Raw genomic sequence first — 17,899 nt, 5'->3', positions numbered from 1 at the left:
CATATTCCTAAATTATCTTCATATCTTATTATTCATTTAGCATTGATTTATCTTATCTTTTCCCTAGTTAGTTATTGATTCTCCATATCTTTTGCTTAGGATATTATTATATTTGATTTACTAGATTTTGATAGGATATTATTGTATCCCCACATATTATAAATATGTGTAGGAGACCTTCATATTATTCATTCAAGAAATAAAATACTTTCTCTCATTCTCCTTCTTTTCAAACGTGCAAAACGAACAAAACTCTAATTTTGACGCCGGATTGATCGACGGGCAAAAGCTTCCGCGACGTTCGACGCAAAATCTCCGAGTTAAGGAACTTCATCCTTAACAACATCCCTCATCTCCTCCACACACTAAAACCTTGAAATAAAAGCATATGAAAACTTACGCTATACTCCAGATGAGAGTGTCTTTTCTGATACACTCTTTGACAGATATCAAGTTATATTAATGAACTGATAATTACTATTTTTAGAAAAACAACCCTAAAATTTTAACCTTTATTTCAGTTTGCTGAAAGAAATTTTCACCTTTTCTATTTTTTTATTCTCAAACTTGAAAAGTGGAATTATATATTCATTCTATTTTAATTTTTTTTGTTATCAGAATGTACCAGTTTGAGAAAAGAAATTTTCATCTTTTCTATTGTTTTTCTTCTCAAACTTAAAAAGTGGTATATTCATTCCATTTTAATGTTTTTTTTTATCAGATTGTATTAGTTTGAGGAACGAAATTTTCATCTTTACTATTGTTATTCATCTCAAGCTTTAAATATGGTAGTTATATGAGTTTACCTCTTCATTTACCTCTCCCCTTGGAGATGCTCTTATCAGATTGTATCGAATGAAATTTTGGAGCTAAAAAATTCATCTCACTAAACTAATACTCCCTTCGTCCCATTAAAGATGACTCATTTTCCTTTTTAGTTTGTCCCACCCAAAATGACTCATTACTAAAAATAGAAACCCTTAATTCACCCTCTTTTATTTTATTCTCTTCACCTAACACAAAATAAAACTACATAAAATCTCGTGTCGTCCAAGGAAGGGATTATCTTCCTTGGGACAGAGGAATTACTATTAACCAAAAAAGGAAAAACGATAAATCATAATTAACATTTTTCATTAAAGAAATCGTAATTCTCACCAAGAAATATGGTAGACAACATCCAAGCACCGGTGAATCGATCACTAGAAATAAAACTAATTGTGGAAAACAAAATTTTGTAATTTAATATTCCAATTTGAAGTAACGAAAATGGAAGAAGTCAATAAAAGATATGATTTGAAAACTAGAAGATCGTGCAAGGGCAAATTTTGGGCCAACACAACTCTATGATATTTATCTTAAAGAAGTGAACACTACATCCAGGAGTATTTATACACCACAAGTCAACAATGACAAATTACAATCAAAAGTTGGCATTGTCTTGCTGCTAATTACAAACAATCAAAAGTTGGCACAGTCCTGATGCTAATTACAAACACAGTCCCACCTTCATAATTGATTGGAACAACGCACAAATTACAAACAGATGTATGTATAAGACTCTAAAACCACCCTTTATAGATCACACGAAGGGAGAAGATACGAAATCATAACAACATTTACAGCTTGCATCAAACTATGCCGCAGCATGAAACTGATGCTAATTAACCCTAATGAAAAAACCTATGCCAATTTCTCTCATCTGAGCTATTTGAACCTACCGGGTAATTGCAACTTATGTTAGTCTTTGCTTAACGCGTCTGCCATTGGCATCACTTCCGTCTAGGGCATCTTCAGTTCCTTGCTTGCCTGTGGCTATTGAGTGTTCGTTCATCCTCGCAACATATTCCAATAAATCAGTTAGAACATTAGGACAGCTTTCTTTCAGGTACTCAAACCCATCTGTCTGCATTACAGCTGCATTGAAGGGAAACCAACCCATTAGTTACATTAAATAGAAGAATACCCAAACTCAACTAAAGCACACAGTAAATTTCAATATCTTGATAAATGACTGCATATAAGAGCTATAACAACCCAACAAGATGAGGCTTATCATTTTGTGAAACCATATCCAACTCAATTCCTTCAAAAACTATTTTACTACTATGTTTTATGAGAATAATGAAGTGGAACCTGCGGGCTAGTAAATTGATGCAATGTGTCAATAAACAGCGGATCTTAGTGACTCAGACAACAACTATCAATAACTTCCTACCAGCAAAAAGGAATAATATCTTTTCTGCATTCCACAATCCACATATATAGGATATTCACAGCTCACAAGTAAAATAATTCATACAGCTCAAATTGATTCACAACTAAGAGTTGCATGTTCAGAGCATAACAAAAAAAAGGCAAGGAAATTAAAATTTGATACCAGAAGAAGACCAAAGATAAGCAATTAGAACCATTATAGCAAATTAGCAATCCTCCTGCACTATTTAATCTGGGAAACTAGCATGCACTTCCTTAGGCTCAGACTCGACACTAAGGCATCGTTTGAAAGCTATGTTACAGCGAGATAGTGAGACTTATCCGGGTTAAACTGTGTGTGTGATAGCTACGTTACGTTTCTGTGTGGCCCGTGTCTTATATCTAGCCCGCATAAAGCCCACTCAAAAGCTTATGTTTCCACAAGAAATGTAACTACCACATTTGTTATGTTACAAATCTGTTCTCGATTCTTGTATCCAGATAGTAATAGAAAAATACATTTTTACCCTCCATTTTTTAGCCTTAATCAGAAAATAAGAAACGCCTCAACGTAAAGTCTTATTCTCAAACTCTCCGCTGGTGACAGAGAGTTCGTCCTCTACTCAATCTGCTTCTCTACCGACGGCTATTCCATGTGACTCCATCTCTAAATCTGTGAAGGTTATGGTGTTCTACAATTTTTAAAACTTATCTTCTTCTTCTAAAACTCTTCCCAGACAGAGAGCTCTTCGTCTTCTCAATCTGCTTCTCCACCGACAGCGATTTTCGGCGACTCCATCTCTCAATCTATGACAAATCTGCTCTTATCTTATTCAACTGATTCAATTTTTGGCTTCCATTCTATTACTCCAGCTTCTTAGCAATACCCACTATCCATGTGTGCATTTCAACAATCCGCCATTCCATTACTCCAATTTCTTAGCAATTCATAATTTGAGCTACTGATAACAAACCCCAGATTGTTTTGAGAATAGAAGATTATGTACATGTTGTGAATCCCTATGGATTTAGCTAAGTCCCTCAATTTTCTAGCAACGGTTTGATAGAAAAAACTAGCTAAAATACAGAGACAAATTTGGGGATAATCCTCTGTTTCAGTGGAGAAGGCAATGAGTTTCGGATGTCCTTTAATTATATCTCGAAAACTCTTTGTATCTATTACTATATGTCAAAGGAAACATTCATCGAATTCAAGAACACCAAAAAATTTAGTATTTTGTTACATTTGCAATATTACATTCTTTTCGCTGTGAACTGATTCAATTTTGGTTTTATCTATTATACATCATTCTACTCATTACACTGATTCAATTTGTGTTGAATTTGCAATAGCTCATTATTTTCGCTGTCAACTAATTCACTTTTGGTTGTATTTGCAATACCTCATTCTACTCATTCCTCGTTCAATTTGTATTTACTTAATTTTGGTTGTATCCACTGCTCCATGCCATAAAGAATGGGGATATTTTTGTCATTAAGTAAAACTAATGAGGATAATTTAGACAATCATAACTATTTTCCTTAATAGTGACTTATAGCACCAAACACCTAAATGGGATAACTCACATTTATCTTTAGTTACCAAATACAAAATTAAAATAAGTTAACTAGTTGAAACTATGATAACTATCTATAGTTGTATCATGTCTAGTCAAAACATAACATAGCTATCAAACGATGCCTAATTAGTTACAAATAAGCATTTTCACTTATGTATAAAGCTAAAAGCAAATGCATGGGAAATACATACCTCTGAGATTTTCAGGCAATGCAACAAATTTGAGACAGACGGCTTTTAGCTGGAAACAATGGTGCTGTTCTGCCAGTGCCAATGTTGTTGCAACAGTATTAATAGCTACATCCTCACAGAGTTTAGCCTCGCAGAGCAACCTGAGCCTATCTAAACCATACCGATCAGCAGCAGCAAGTAGGTGCTGAGACATCAAGGTTGAAGCCCATTTTGGGTTCATTCCAGTAAGCTCTTCCATATCAGGTAGTGAGTCCCAGTACATAAAATGAAGCAACGCCTGCAAGGTAGAATGACATAGGGGTTACAGCATAAGGACAATTAACACAAGGGGCATATACCCAGCTCAAATGGTAGTTAATTAAGTTCATTTTCAAGAGCTGGCAGAAAACACGAGGCAAATACCCAAAATATCATGTTAATAAGAAACACAATCCACAAGTATCCTCAAAGTTCTTACTATCTTCATAAGGATACAATTCTCCCAGGCCAAAAAGAAGCAAATCAAATAATTTACCCATTACAGGAACTGCCTCACAAAAACTATGTTGAAGCTATTTGAAAATAGAAGAGCTTCATAGGTATGTAGAGAAAGATAAGCTACTCACAGACTCTACACATCTATAGAGTTAACATATATAGCTGCAAAAAAAATAAGTAGAACTGCAGCACCTGAAATCAAGATGAATACAAATAAAAGATGAATACAAATAAATAAACAGATAGAAACGCTAGTTAATGAAGCTTTAGGATACCCTTTTTTAGCTTCTAGGGTATTTGAAGACCCATATGACAAAATTTGAAGTAGACAAATATATGGAAACACATTAACACAAAGATATTGAACAGTTTTTGGGTGTGAGAGAAGTAGCAAACTACCTTAAAAACTGGTGCCTTCATGTCCTCAACTTTTATACATCGTGTGCTCAGATCTTTCATTGGACCATATAATTGAGCCCTGAATACAGGAGACCGGCCTGCAAGTACTAATTTGTGAGCGGAAAAGGTTTCTCCATCGACTTCAAAATTTACATCAGTTCCTTTCCACTTTTAAGCAGCTTCCCGAATTGCTGACCAATGTCTGATGGGGGTAACGGGATACAGTAGATCTTAGGTCCCTCTGTGCGAGACTTGACAACACCAACACAACAACGAATTTGAAGACAATTATCTTTTAGGTAGTCGGAAGTTTCCAGAGCACTTCTTTTGAAAAAGCGCTTATAACCCCTGCAGCCAAAAATTATAAATGTATGTTAGACTGACTATTTCCCTCATTACTATTCAATTTATGAGTTTAAAACAAGAAGGTTACATATATAACTATATACAACAGAGAAAATATGCAAGAGGGAATTCAATTACAGCTTTGCATAAGATACTTAACTAGATGATGCTTGTCAGATAGAAAACCAAATCAGACAACTTATGACTCTTCTCCAGGTGTGCCCCATAGCTGCGAGCAACAGCTTGAGCAAAGTAAATACAAAATAAAAAGAACTAAACAAAAAGACTAGGCTAAATTAAAGCAAGAATAGAAACATAGGCAACTATGCTTAGATAGACAGCAGAGACATAACAGCAAAGAACAATGAATGTATGGCTATGAAGCTCAGAGACTGAAACCTTGCATCCCTAAGTTATAATTTCACCAATAATCAGACAGAACAATACACTAAGCAACTGCATCTAACGTATATTCTGGTAAAAAATTCTTAAACGCTAAGTGCTACATATGTTCTTCTTTTCAAGGCGACTTGCACCACGAAGTTTCATATTTCAGCAAAAGGCCTTACAGAAAAACCTTCACGTGTTGCTTCCAGCCCCACATCAATGAGAGGACACATGTTCAGCATTTTCCTCCAAGGCAAGACCTTTCACAAGAAAACAAATTGACACCCCGAAATAAGGAGAAAACGTTGTGAATAAACCACCAACCATATCTTCATATAGGAAAATAAACCACCAACCATAACACCAACATCTAGTAGGACTGCAACAAATTAACACAGGAGACTACACAAGCAAACGTAATTCCAGCGTGAACAAGACAATTAAGCCAATGGATATAATAAACCAAACACGAGAAATAGGAAAGAAAACCCACCACATGCTGCCTCGATATTTAAGTGTGTAAGGCCCGCTCTCCAACGCCCTGCTAAAATGGCTATGCACCTTGTGCCTCTCTCTCCCACTCTGATCGAGCAGAGTAAGCTCAAAAAGCGCCCTAACATCGGTTCCCTCACTCGCCAAAGCGATGAAAAGCGAGACGTAGGTGGAATTATCCTCCGCGCTCTTCCCATCGGGGTAGAAATAAATCGCCCAATCGTATCCGCCAACCATAAACGTATCCGACGCTACGTACTTCCCAATCCCGATTCCCTTAGAAAGCGAGTACCCCGCGATCATGAACTCGTGGGACCCGTTAACGGTTTCCGATCTCGACGTTGACGTGGTCAAAGCCGGCTCCGACGGTTTCGATATCTCCAGATTAAACCTTCCCATTCCAAATAGGTAGAAGAGGAATGAATTAATCGGGGAACTTTGGGTTGAATAAGAATTGTCAATAAAAAAACAATTTGGGGAAATAAGGACAGATCTGAGCTGAATTCGGATGATTTCAACAGCGCTTAGACTAAATTGGTGGATACGGATAAGGGTAAGTGAGGAGGGAGGCGATTGAGCGTGAATCTAGCGTCTTGATCGTTCGAATTTAATTGGAATTTGGCAATCCAGATAGGTGGGATGAAATTCTAGGGTTTTGGGGAGCTTATTAGAGAGAGAAGATTTAGCTGACGAGCTCATGCCAAAGTATATATTAGTAGTGTAACTTGTGGTATAAATTTCAGTTTGTTTACTTTATATACTCCCTCCGTCCCGTGCTACTCGCACGTTTGCTTTTCGGCTCGTCACAAAGTCCTTACACTATTTATAATTAAGTTAGAATTAATGCATTTAATTAATATGTTAGTTTAAGTTAAGAGCTCTTTTATTAAGTGATGTCTCATTACACCTAAAATTCTTTTTTAATTACACAAAAAAATCAATCCCAAATTTACGGCCTAAAATGAAAAGTGCGAGTAGCATGGGACGGAGGGAGTACATGTGTACTTCAAAAATTTGTTGAAAATAAAAAAAATTATAAAAAAATACTATAATAAATTTATTTTATAATTTTCTGAATAATGTTAATCTGAATGGAGTCTCATTATTCACAAATACAGTCTTAAAGACTGAACTAGAGACCAAATTTGGGCCCTTAGATCTTAAATTTGATGGATTAGATGAAATGATGTAGTGTTAATTTTCGCAGTTCATTATATACACAAATTACTTCAACACGGGGGTACTTACGTCATTTTGCAATTGGGGTAAAAATTTTAGGGTTAAACACATCCAAACAATTTACTCTAATTCACATTCACGCCTCTTCTTCTCCCCAGAATCTCTAAATCGAGAGCTGATTCATCTCATCTTCAAATCTCCAAATCGAGTTGCCGAATTTGATAACAACAGTCGCTGAGTTCAACAACTACAGCAGCGAATTCATCTCCATCTTCAAATCCTCAAATTGAGTCGACGAGTTCGACAACTACAGTCGCCGAGTTCAACAACTACAACAGCGAATTCATCTTCATCTTCAAATCTCCAAATCGAGTTTCCTGAGTTCGACAACTACAGCCGTCGAGTTCAACACCTGCAGCAGCGAATTCAAATCTGACACAGATTCAAAAATGGCTAAAACAAACAACTCGTCGAATGAAGGCACGCCGATTAATTTATTTTCCGGTTCTATTCAATTAGTTTATAGGCATTCAATTGTGATTCGAGCATGAAGAGACATAGTAGAAGAGGAAGGCAATCTAAGGTAAGAGATGGTTGCTTGGAATTGTGTCTTTGATGTGTTCGTAGAAATGTTTCAAAGAATGTAGAGGTTTGATGATTAAGTTGTGTGTTTTTTTTGTTATTTATGTCAGCTGTTCTGGCCCTCCAGTACGATAAAAATATGGCTGCATATTAATTCTAATGTTTATGATTTCAATGAAGATGAAGTGGACACAGAGAGTGAAGATGATGGTATAGCTTATCATTCATGTTTTTTGCTTTATCACTTTGTGAGCTTTGCTTTTGGTTTCTGACATGACTACTGTTTTTGAAAGCTTGCTCTTGTAAAAATGAATCTATTATGCTTGATTAAACATGCCCACGGTTCACGAACCGGCAGTTCCGGTTCGGAACCGCCGGTTCCGGTTCGGAACCGCCGGTTCCGGTTCGGTCGATGGCGGAACCGGAACCGAACCGTGAGGCTATTTCACGGTTCCGGTTCCGGTTCGAAAACCGGCGGTTCCGGTTCCGGTTCGGAACCGCCGGTTTTCCGGCGGTTTTGGCGGTTCCGGTTTTCGAACCGGCGGTTTCGCCGGTTCAATTAATTTTTTTTTTTTTTAAATTTGAAATTTGGCTTTATACAATAAATCGGAACAAGACAATGCATAATTCAAGCACAAATAAGATGAATAAGGAGAAAATGAAATAAATTTTATTGATTTTGAGTTGTAACGGACAACGATACATTACAATTTACAATACATAAGTATACAATACAACAGCATACAACAATATAATATAATTTACAAGTGTCGTCGCCTCGTGGGACTCGGAAGGTAAATAAAAAAAACATGAAATGGGGGGGAAAAAGGAAAAATTGAAAAGGGCTTGGGATCAACTTAAACTTTCAAAGTTAAACTTTTCAAATTTAAGTTGAGTTGCCTACGTATCCACAATTTTATTGAGGAATCAAAGCCCACGTAGTTCTCTTACCTTAGGATCAACCATTTTTTCTTGCAAAATGTTGCCCATTTTCTAAGCAAACACATATCAGCACGCCATATACACATTGCTGCATTTCTAATAGGGGCAATTTGATCTTCCAAAGCAATCAATGCATCTCGAACACACATAGTCAGAATATTATTCAAGCATGGAAAAAATTAGCACTAATAGATAGTTTGTTCTGATTTTTTCCATGATAGATGCTTGAATAATGTTCTGACTATGTGTGTTCGAGATGCATTGATTGCTTTGGAAGATCAAATTGCCCCTATTAGAAATGCAGCAATGTGTATATGGCGTGCTGATATGTGTTTGCTTAGAAAATGGGCAACATTTTGCATGAAAAAATGGTTGATTCCGAGAAGAATTGTACTTGAAGATCATTAAAATATATTCCCCATTTGATAAATATCTTATTGGTAAAAAAGTGGGTATCTTTGAGGCAGATGGTACTGGAACACAAATGTATATATGGAATCTGGATGATACTTCAAGATCATATATAAATTTGTGTTCCAGTACCATTTGCCCCAAAGATATCCACTTTTTCACCAATAAGATACTTATCAAATGGGGAATATATTTAATGATCTTCAAGTACAACTTAGCCGCAACAACGATACATTACAATTACAAATAAAAAAACATGAAATGGGGGGAAAAAAAATAATTGAAAAGGGCTTGAGCTCAACTTAAACTTTCGAAGTTAAACTTTTCAAATTTAAGTTGAGGTGCCTACGTATCCACAATTTTATTGAGGAATCAAAGCCCACGTAGTTCTCTTACCTTGCTTACCTTTTTGGTCGGCTGTGCTCGCCGTTCACCGCCCCCCGTCGACTCATTGCTAATGTTGAGTGCCCTCGCTTCTGACCTCGTCATCGCCATCGGAAGAAAATTCTTCACCATCACTCTCTACACGGAAGTCGAAATCCGGCTCTTGTGCTCTCATGTCCGCCTTTGCCCAATCGTCAAGTAACATAGTGGCTTCCATGTTCTTGGCGGAGAGATTGCTCCTTTTGTCGTCTAGGACACAACCGCCGACACTAAAAGCTTGTTCAACGGCGACGGTGGAAGCGGGAACGGCGAATATCTCCTTAGCCATGATGGAGAGTATCGGAAACTCTTTGTCATGTGTTCCCCACCAATTTAGGACGTCAATTTGTTGAGTAGGAGGACCTGCATCTTGAAAAATAGAGCTCGATTCCAAATATATATCTAATTCACTAGTCGCTCTAGTCCTATTGGTTGTAGTACCGTATAGATCTTGCAATTGTGATACTACGTCGGGATCAATCATGATATTGGTAAAATCCCCTCCACCAAAATCAAATGTAGACGGACTAGGAGGAGCACGTACCTGGTGAGCGGTGTTATACCGCATTTCATATTCCGCGTAGAGAGAACGAAATGCACTATCTAACCTTAGTTTGATTTCATCAACATCCGGAATACTTAGTTCGAAGCATTCTCCTCTTGTCAAGCCCATTTCGCGGAGTTGAGAAAAATCCAAAGCGTGCAAACAACCATAGTACATGTCTAAAATTTTATAAACACCATGCAACTTCCACTTTGGATCCAAGCATTTTGCAATCAAAAACACATTTGGAATACGTGAAAAATATTTTAACCATTTTTCAACCATGTAAAACAAAATAGCCTTCAACTCAATGAATTGAGTATTTTTCACACAAGTTTTAAAACCAATTGCCACATACATGCAATGCTCCAAAACGCGCACAGAAGTAGGATAATAAACACCGGATAACTCAACAGTGGCATTTTTGAAAGCGCGGAATAATCGAAATAAATCCATGCTGTGGTCCCAACAAGCGGGTATCAAAATCAAATCAGAAGGAACATGAGGACAACTTCTATAAAAATCACATAAATACTCAATGTGGTTCAAAGTCGACTCCAACATATCATATGTCGAGTTCCAACGAGTTGAAACATCCAAACGAAAGTTGGTGTACCTGCATTGCTTACCATGACAATATCTCTTCCAAGCTCTACCAATAGGAGCTTTGTTATGAATCAACTTCACAGCAGTTCTAATAGGATCAACATACTTTTGCCACAAATCGATCGCATCTTGAACACACAAATTCAAAATATGGGCAATACATCGCACATGAAAATATTTACCATCAATAACAGGAGAACATGCACTGATTAGTTCATCTATGCTAGCAGTGTTAGCGCTAGCATTGTCAAAACCAATTGAAAAAATTTTATTGATCAATTGAAATTCATTCAAAACTTGAATGATCAATTGAGCAATTGCTTGTGCAGTGTGTGGTGCGGGAAATTCCCGAAATGCAATCAAACGTTTGTTTAAAGTCCAACTGTGATCAACGAAATGCACAGTGATGCCCATATACGAATTTTTACAAAAACAATCAGTCCACACATCAGAACAAATAGAAACTTTATGCCCTAAGTTAATAATAAACGTACCTAATTACGCCTTCTTTTCCATGCATTGTCGAACAACGGCCCGAGTCATTGAAGTTTGACTCAATTTTCTTGCAGCGGCATTATAAACTTGCCGCATACTCGACTCAAAAGCATCGTTATCAAAAGCATTGAATGGAAAATGGTTCATAACGGCAAATCTAGACACCACATTAAGAGCATTTTTGTGATCATATTTCAAAAGAGTATTGCTACACGTACCTGATGTTTGGGATGAACCCGTCCCACTCCCGGTCCTGACTCCAGGTTGAAAGTTGAGTTGAGTTTGGGTTGGAGCGATACCAAACTCGACCGGATGCGCTTTCTCCATGTGACGGGTAAATGTACCGTATCCTCCACCCCTTCGGAATGTGTATACGTTTTCGCAATAGTTGCAATACACATTATAAGTGTTAGGATCGTTACTATCTTGTACCTTCTTGAAATGTTTCACCATGATGTTGGAGGTTAAAGACCTTTCAGCTGGTCTAGGAGGTTGAGGAGGTTGTCCACGACCACGCCGACTCCTTGGTGGTGGTGGGGGTGGCATTTCTTGAACCTCTTCTACCTCCTCCCCCTCCTCCTCGTCGTCGTCATCATCATCATCTTCATCAACATTCACAGGGGTTGGACTTTGTTGGGAATAGGCACCGCGACCGGGAGCACCACTACCGGTACCAACATAAGCATCGCCTTGGTATTGAGAGCGAGAAAGAGCAATAGCATGTGCCACATCTTGCTCTTCTCGAGCCTACAAAATAATATTTGTATTGTAAATACAAAATAAAATTATGAACAATAATGTAATGTAATTCAAAATTAATTAAATTAGTAGATAATAAATATTAACCTGCCACGCATCCATGTTCATTTGAGAAATTTCATCAATAACGGATCTCCGAGATGGCCTCTTGGCCTTTCCCTTTCCCTTATCAACACGACCTTCTCGGGATGAAGACATATTGCTATGTAGAAATGTAGAAATATGGAATAATATTTTTTTTTGTTTTAGCAATTGAGAAAGGAAGACAACTTATAGAACTACGGGAACAAGTATAAGTGTATAACAATGCGTAATAAGAGTAGCACTTGCGTAATTAAATGGAAGCACAATAGCACAAATGAGAAATTGGAGACAAAGAGAGAGAATTGAGAGATTGAAGAGAGAAACTCTTATTAACACAAGAGTGGGGTGAATGTAAATGAAGATAGGGGGGGGGTATTTATAGATAAAAATGGGGGGGGGGGGAATGGAAGAATTCGAATTTGAAATTTGAAAAAAAAAATTTGAAAAATCGGCAAAACCGGTGGTTTTTGGCGGAAAACCGCCGAAACCGCCGGTTTCCGGGCAAAACCGCCGGTTCGGTCAACGAAACCGTCTGCAAAAGCTGCGTCATGTCGCCTCGTTTCTCGCGCCGCAACCAGAACCCCCTGAACCGGCGGTTAACCACCGGTTTTCACGGTTAACCGCCGGTTAACCGGCGGTTCACGACCGAAAAACCGCCGAAACCGGCCGGTTTTTCAGCTAAAAAGCTGCCGCCGGTCTGCCCCATCACATGCCTTGAAAAACGCGCCTGAACCGGCGGTTCAACCGGTTAACTGCCGGTTCCGAACCGTCCGGAACCGCCGGTTCGGTGACGGTTCCGGTTCGAAATATCTTGAACCGGAACCGGACCGCGACCCGAATTCCGACGGTTTCGGTTCGGCGGTTAACCACCGGAACCGGAACCGGTGGGCATGTCTATGCTTGATGATCATGTCGACTTGACTAGTGGATTTGAATATGCTTCCTCAAACAAAACTACAGCAGCTGATCATTATTAATTAATTCATAGACAGTGAAAAACGCAGGGAAACTTGGTTTTTCGAATGTATATAGCATTTGTTTGATCAAATACTGGAATGAAGTAAAATCGTAGTCCAATGAAGTAATAATGTTTTAGAATGAAGTAAAATCCTACTAGAATGAAGTAAATATCTATTCATTTTCAATTTATTACATACCGGAATGATTTGTGTTTGTTATGATTTTTTGACTAACAACAGTTAGTTTTTAAATTTTATACCAGTTTCTTGTTTTATTTGCCAAATAAAGTATATGCCCAAGCCTGGTCGTAGATGTGCCAAATGAAGAAATAAAGGATTTGTCCAAGCTTGGTCGTAGATGTGACAAATGCCGCGTGGTTGGTCGGCATGATTCAAGGAATTGTAACAAAACAAATTAGAAGAAGAAGCAAATATAAGTGATGAGTTGCTTTATTGATATTTGTTTGTTAGCATATTGATTTTCTAAAAAATGATGTGATACATTTATTTGTTTGTAATTTATTACTTCATTCCAATATGTTTGATAATTCATTCCAATAGTTAACTACTTCATTTTGGCACTTTATTACTTCATTCCACTTTGAACTTGAATCTTTTTAAACTTTTTGCAAACTTTAAAGTGAATAGACTGTATAAAGTGTTTTATTCATATGTTAATATTGAACCTATTCATTTAAAGATAACTATATGTGCCTGCATTATTAAGGTATTTCCACATCCTCGGTATTTATTATGATGTATTCGTATAGTTTGTGATCGTTTAAATTTTTGGAGGTAAAATAAAATATCATTTCAAAAGCACATAATAATTTTACGAACGAAGTACGTTTTTTGCATTTTGTTTCATTATTTGTTAACCTTTCAATCTCTTTCCAAACAAAATATATAGCATATGATTAATATTATCGTGATAAATGTTCTGTTGGACAATCATTTATCAATAGTTCTTGTCTTGTTTTATATTGACTCAAAGTAATGAACAGACGAAATGAACTAAATCATTTACGAAGTGAAGTTTATAAACCAATGCTATAAAGGATTCAAGTGAAGATCAGGAAGAGTAATCACTACTTCATTTGTACGTGCATTTACTTCATTTAACAAGTATATCACTTCATCACAATAGCTTTTTACTTCATCGAACTTCAGGTGGGTTATTAGTTCAGTTCATTACCTTATTAAATGAGATTATAATTTCATCAATTAGGTTATTTAGTCAATACAGGTACAAGTCCAACTGCGCACTTATACATAAACACAATTCAGTTCATATTACTTCATTACATGTGGTTATAACTTTATTGAATAATTCTTTGCAAACTACGCATACAACACAGTTCAGTTCATATTACTTCATTACTTAAGGTTATAACTTCATCAAGTGCGTTATTTGGTTCATTACAATATTAATTCTTCACAAACTATATATACAACACAGTTCTCCATCCGTTCTTCCCCACTCTAAAAAATTCCTTCAATCTACCGCGATGATTTCCACCAGAAATCCTTCAAAATCAAACCAGATGACGATTTACCAACTTTCTCCTACTATGGAAATAGTTGGCTATTTTGGAGAAAATCCAAAGGATTTTAGTTCACACATACTAATAAATTACTGGAATGAAGTAATAAACTACGACAATGAAGTATTGAACATACAAGAATGATTAATAGGCAGGTTCAGCCTTAGCATACGGATACATCATAATAAAGAATAAATACTTCGTTAATAAAACACTTCATATAGTCTATTTGATTTAATGTGTGCCAAAAATTTAAATAAATTCAAATTCAAAGTATAGTGAAGTAATAAACAACTGGAATGAAGTACGAAACCTACTGGAATGAATAATTTACTATATGGAAATAAGATCATCAGTTCTTCTTCTTCTTCTTCTTCCTTATCTTGTCGCAATTCCTTCAATCAAGCCGACCAACCTCGCCACATTTGACACATTTACAGTCAGGCTTGGACATATTCTTTATTTCTTTCTCAAGTCGTGAAACTTTCTGACTACTTCAACCCTTGCCGCTATTTGAATGAAGTAATCGAACAGAAAACGAAGTAATAACCTAGTCAAATGAAGTAATAACCCAGGTGAATGAAGTAATAATCTAACTGAATGAGATTATAGCCTAGGTGTTTGAAGTAATATATAAATCTAAATAATGACGATTTCCAAACTTTCTTCTCCACTCAGAAATGCCTCCAATCAATCGCAACGACTGAAGAAGGTGACGTTGCTCTAGTTCGGTCTTTAAAAATGGTTCGACATTGATAACCATTATTAAAAACTATTAGATGTGATTAATGGGTGGATGAGATTAATGAGTGGATGAGATTTGGTCTCTAGTTCGGTCTTTAAGAATGGTTCGACATTGATCACAACTCTTAGCTTTAATATTTAGATTTACTTCAAATTAAATTAAATATTAGTTTTGCAAGAATATTACTCATTTTGTCCCATTAAATATAAAACGTTTTCCCTTTTAGATTGTCCTATTAAATAAAATATTTCCTAAAATGTAAATAGCATCATCTCTACTTTCTCATCTCTCCTACTTTATTCTCTCGTCATTAACTCACAAAACAACATTTCATAATCTCTTACCGAAAAACAAATGTTTCATTTCTAATGGAACGGAGAGAGTATTATCTAGCAATAAGAAAGAAAATATATGAAGACTTTATATAAAATTTTAACATGATTTCAAGCATATTTATTAAAAAAAGATTTTTTTCTTAAATAATTAGCAAATATTAAAGTTAAAATTTCATTTTTTTTAAATTGTTGCAAACTGATTAATATGTAATTTATTTTAAATCAACATATTATAAAATCAATTGTCAATATAAAATGTTTAAAAAGTTTGATTGTATACGTGGAGTCCAATTCATATACGTTTATCACTATTCTTTATTATTAATCTCAACAATAATATTCTCGTTCTATATTTACAATAATACCACTAAAACATCAAACTATTTGTTTTCTTTTTTATTTGGTAATTACTTTTTTTTGCTTTTAATTTAATACACAAAATAAATTTACTCAAAATTCTATACTCCAAGTTTATGATTCGGTAATAAGCATAATTAAAGTTCTAATAAATATGGCAACAGTTAGAACTTAGAAGATTCCAGAACCAGGGTAACGACAAAATCTGAATTTCCACGAATCGCAGCCACATGAAATTGAAACTTGAAACCCTTTTCTTCAGTTCCTTGATTTTCTTGGTGACGAACAGATATTTGGAAATTTGACCATTTGAAGAAAAATGGTGTTGCATGCATGATCATTCATGGGTAGAGATACATGCAACGAGAAATGCCGAGGGAATATGGAGTTCGTAGGCAGTTATCCAGCTGGCGATGGAGTTGGTTGAGTTAGTTATCCAGCTGGCAATTAGCTGACGTGGTCAAATGATACGCAACGCAAGATGCTTGACGCGGAAGGAGTATAAAAGGACGTCTTAGCTCATTTTAGTAGTAGTTGATGACCTTGTTGTTCATTGTTGTTTCCTACTCTAGATCGTGGATCTATTGTAGCCTTATCCTCTTACTTACCTTCATTTTGTATTCGAGAACATTATCGTGATCAATACAATTCCTTTAGTTCATCTTAGCTCGATTTGTAATCGTATATGCAATTGTGCTGAGTATTGTGGAATTATAGTGAAGTTACGATCAACATTGGGAAGTCACGAGCTCGGATCGTAACAAGTGGTATTCAGAGCAGTCGATCTCCGGAAACTGGAACGGTGACGCGAGGCGCTGAAATGGAGAAGAAAATGGCGGATTTGATGGATCAGAAGTTAAGTGAGCGTGATCAAGTCATACAAGATCAGGAAATCCAAATTTTGGAATTGAGGCAAGCAATTGCTGCGATTAATTTGCAGAATCAGAAAAACAACGCAGCAATGGATAATGGTGAAGGATGTAGCGAAGGAAAATCAGATTGGGGAAGATCTACTCGATATGAGTTTCCTAAATTTGATGGTGAAGGATTTGAAGGTTGGATGATGAGAGCTGAATATTTTTTTCAAGTAGCAAGGGTACTGGAGGCGGAGAAAGTGAAGGTAGCAGCAATTCATATGGAAGGAAAAGCTCTCCAATGGCATAGAGGATTTTTGACTCTACATGGAGATGAGGCGTCTGTTGATTGGAGATATTACATCTCATGCGTAGCAGCTCGCTTTGGAGCTCATGCCTTTGAGGATCCGCTTGCAGATCTGAGGAATCTCAAACAAAAAGGTACACTACACTCATACATGGATACTTTTGATGAGCTATATCCTAGAGCTGGTATTAGAGAGGATCAAGCACTTAGTTTCTTCTTATCTGGACTCATTGATGAACTGCGAATGCCAGTAAGGATGTTTAGACCTAAGAGTTTGGCTGAAGCTTACTCACTAGCTAAATTGCAAGACTTAACGGTGAAGGCTCTGGGACTTAAACCTAAAGGAATGCAGAGTAATGCTTATCCTAATAGCAGCTATTATTCGAATAGTAAATCTATGGCAGTAACATCTACTAGTAAACCTGTGGTGAATACTAATACTTGGAATGGGGGAATTAAGGAACCTAATCGCCTAGGAGGTGTGCGAGCTAGTACAAATCTATCACCAAAAGAATTAGATGAAAAGAGAGCTAAGAAGGAGTGTTTTTGGTGCACTGAGAAATTCACTCCAAATCATCAATGCTCTAAAATAAAGTCTTATGTTATACAATTAATAGAGCTTGAGGGAGTAGCAAGCTATGAGGAGCACGAAATTAATGAGGATGACACAGAAACAGAAGAGCAGCTTGACCTCCAACTGTCTTTA

At 36.5% G+C, this 17,899-nt stretch overlaps 1 protein-coding gene across 1 annotated transcript; it reads right to left on the bottom strand.

Annotated features, from left to right (window-relative positions):
• Positions 1-1,326: 1,326 nt before the first annotated feature.
• LOC121742619 (BTB/POZ and MATH domain-containing protein 2-like) lies at positions 1,327-6,777 on the bottom strand. The gene is given in 5 exon segments (XM_042135817.1): positions 1,327-1,917; positions 3,968-4,244; positions 4,844-5,007; positions 5,010-5,191; positions 6,069-6,777. Coding segments are annotated over 5 exon segments (1,203 nt in total). The 5' UTR covers positions 6,467-6,777; the 3' UTR covers positions 1,327-1,735.
• Between the last annotated feature and the right edge of the window lie 11,122 nt (positions 6,778-17,899).

The sequence above is a fragment of the Salvia splendens genome, chromosome 7 (assembly GCF_004379255.2).
Source record: "Salvia splendens isolate huo1 chromosome 7, SspV2, whole genome shotgun sequence".
NCBI lineage: Eukaryota > Viridiplantae > Streptophyta > Magnoliopsida > Lamiales > Lamiaceae > Salvia > Salvia splendens.
Note: the sequence above shows the minus strand (reverse complement) of the source record. Positions and strands in the feature narration are given on the sequence as shown.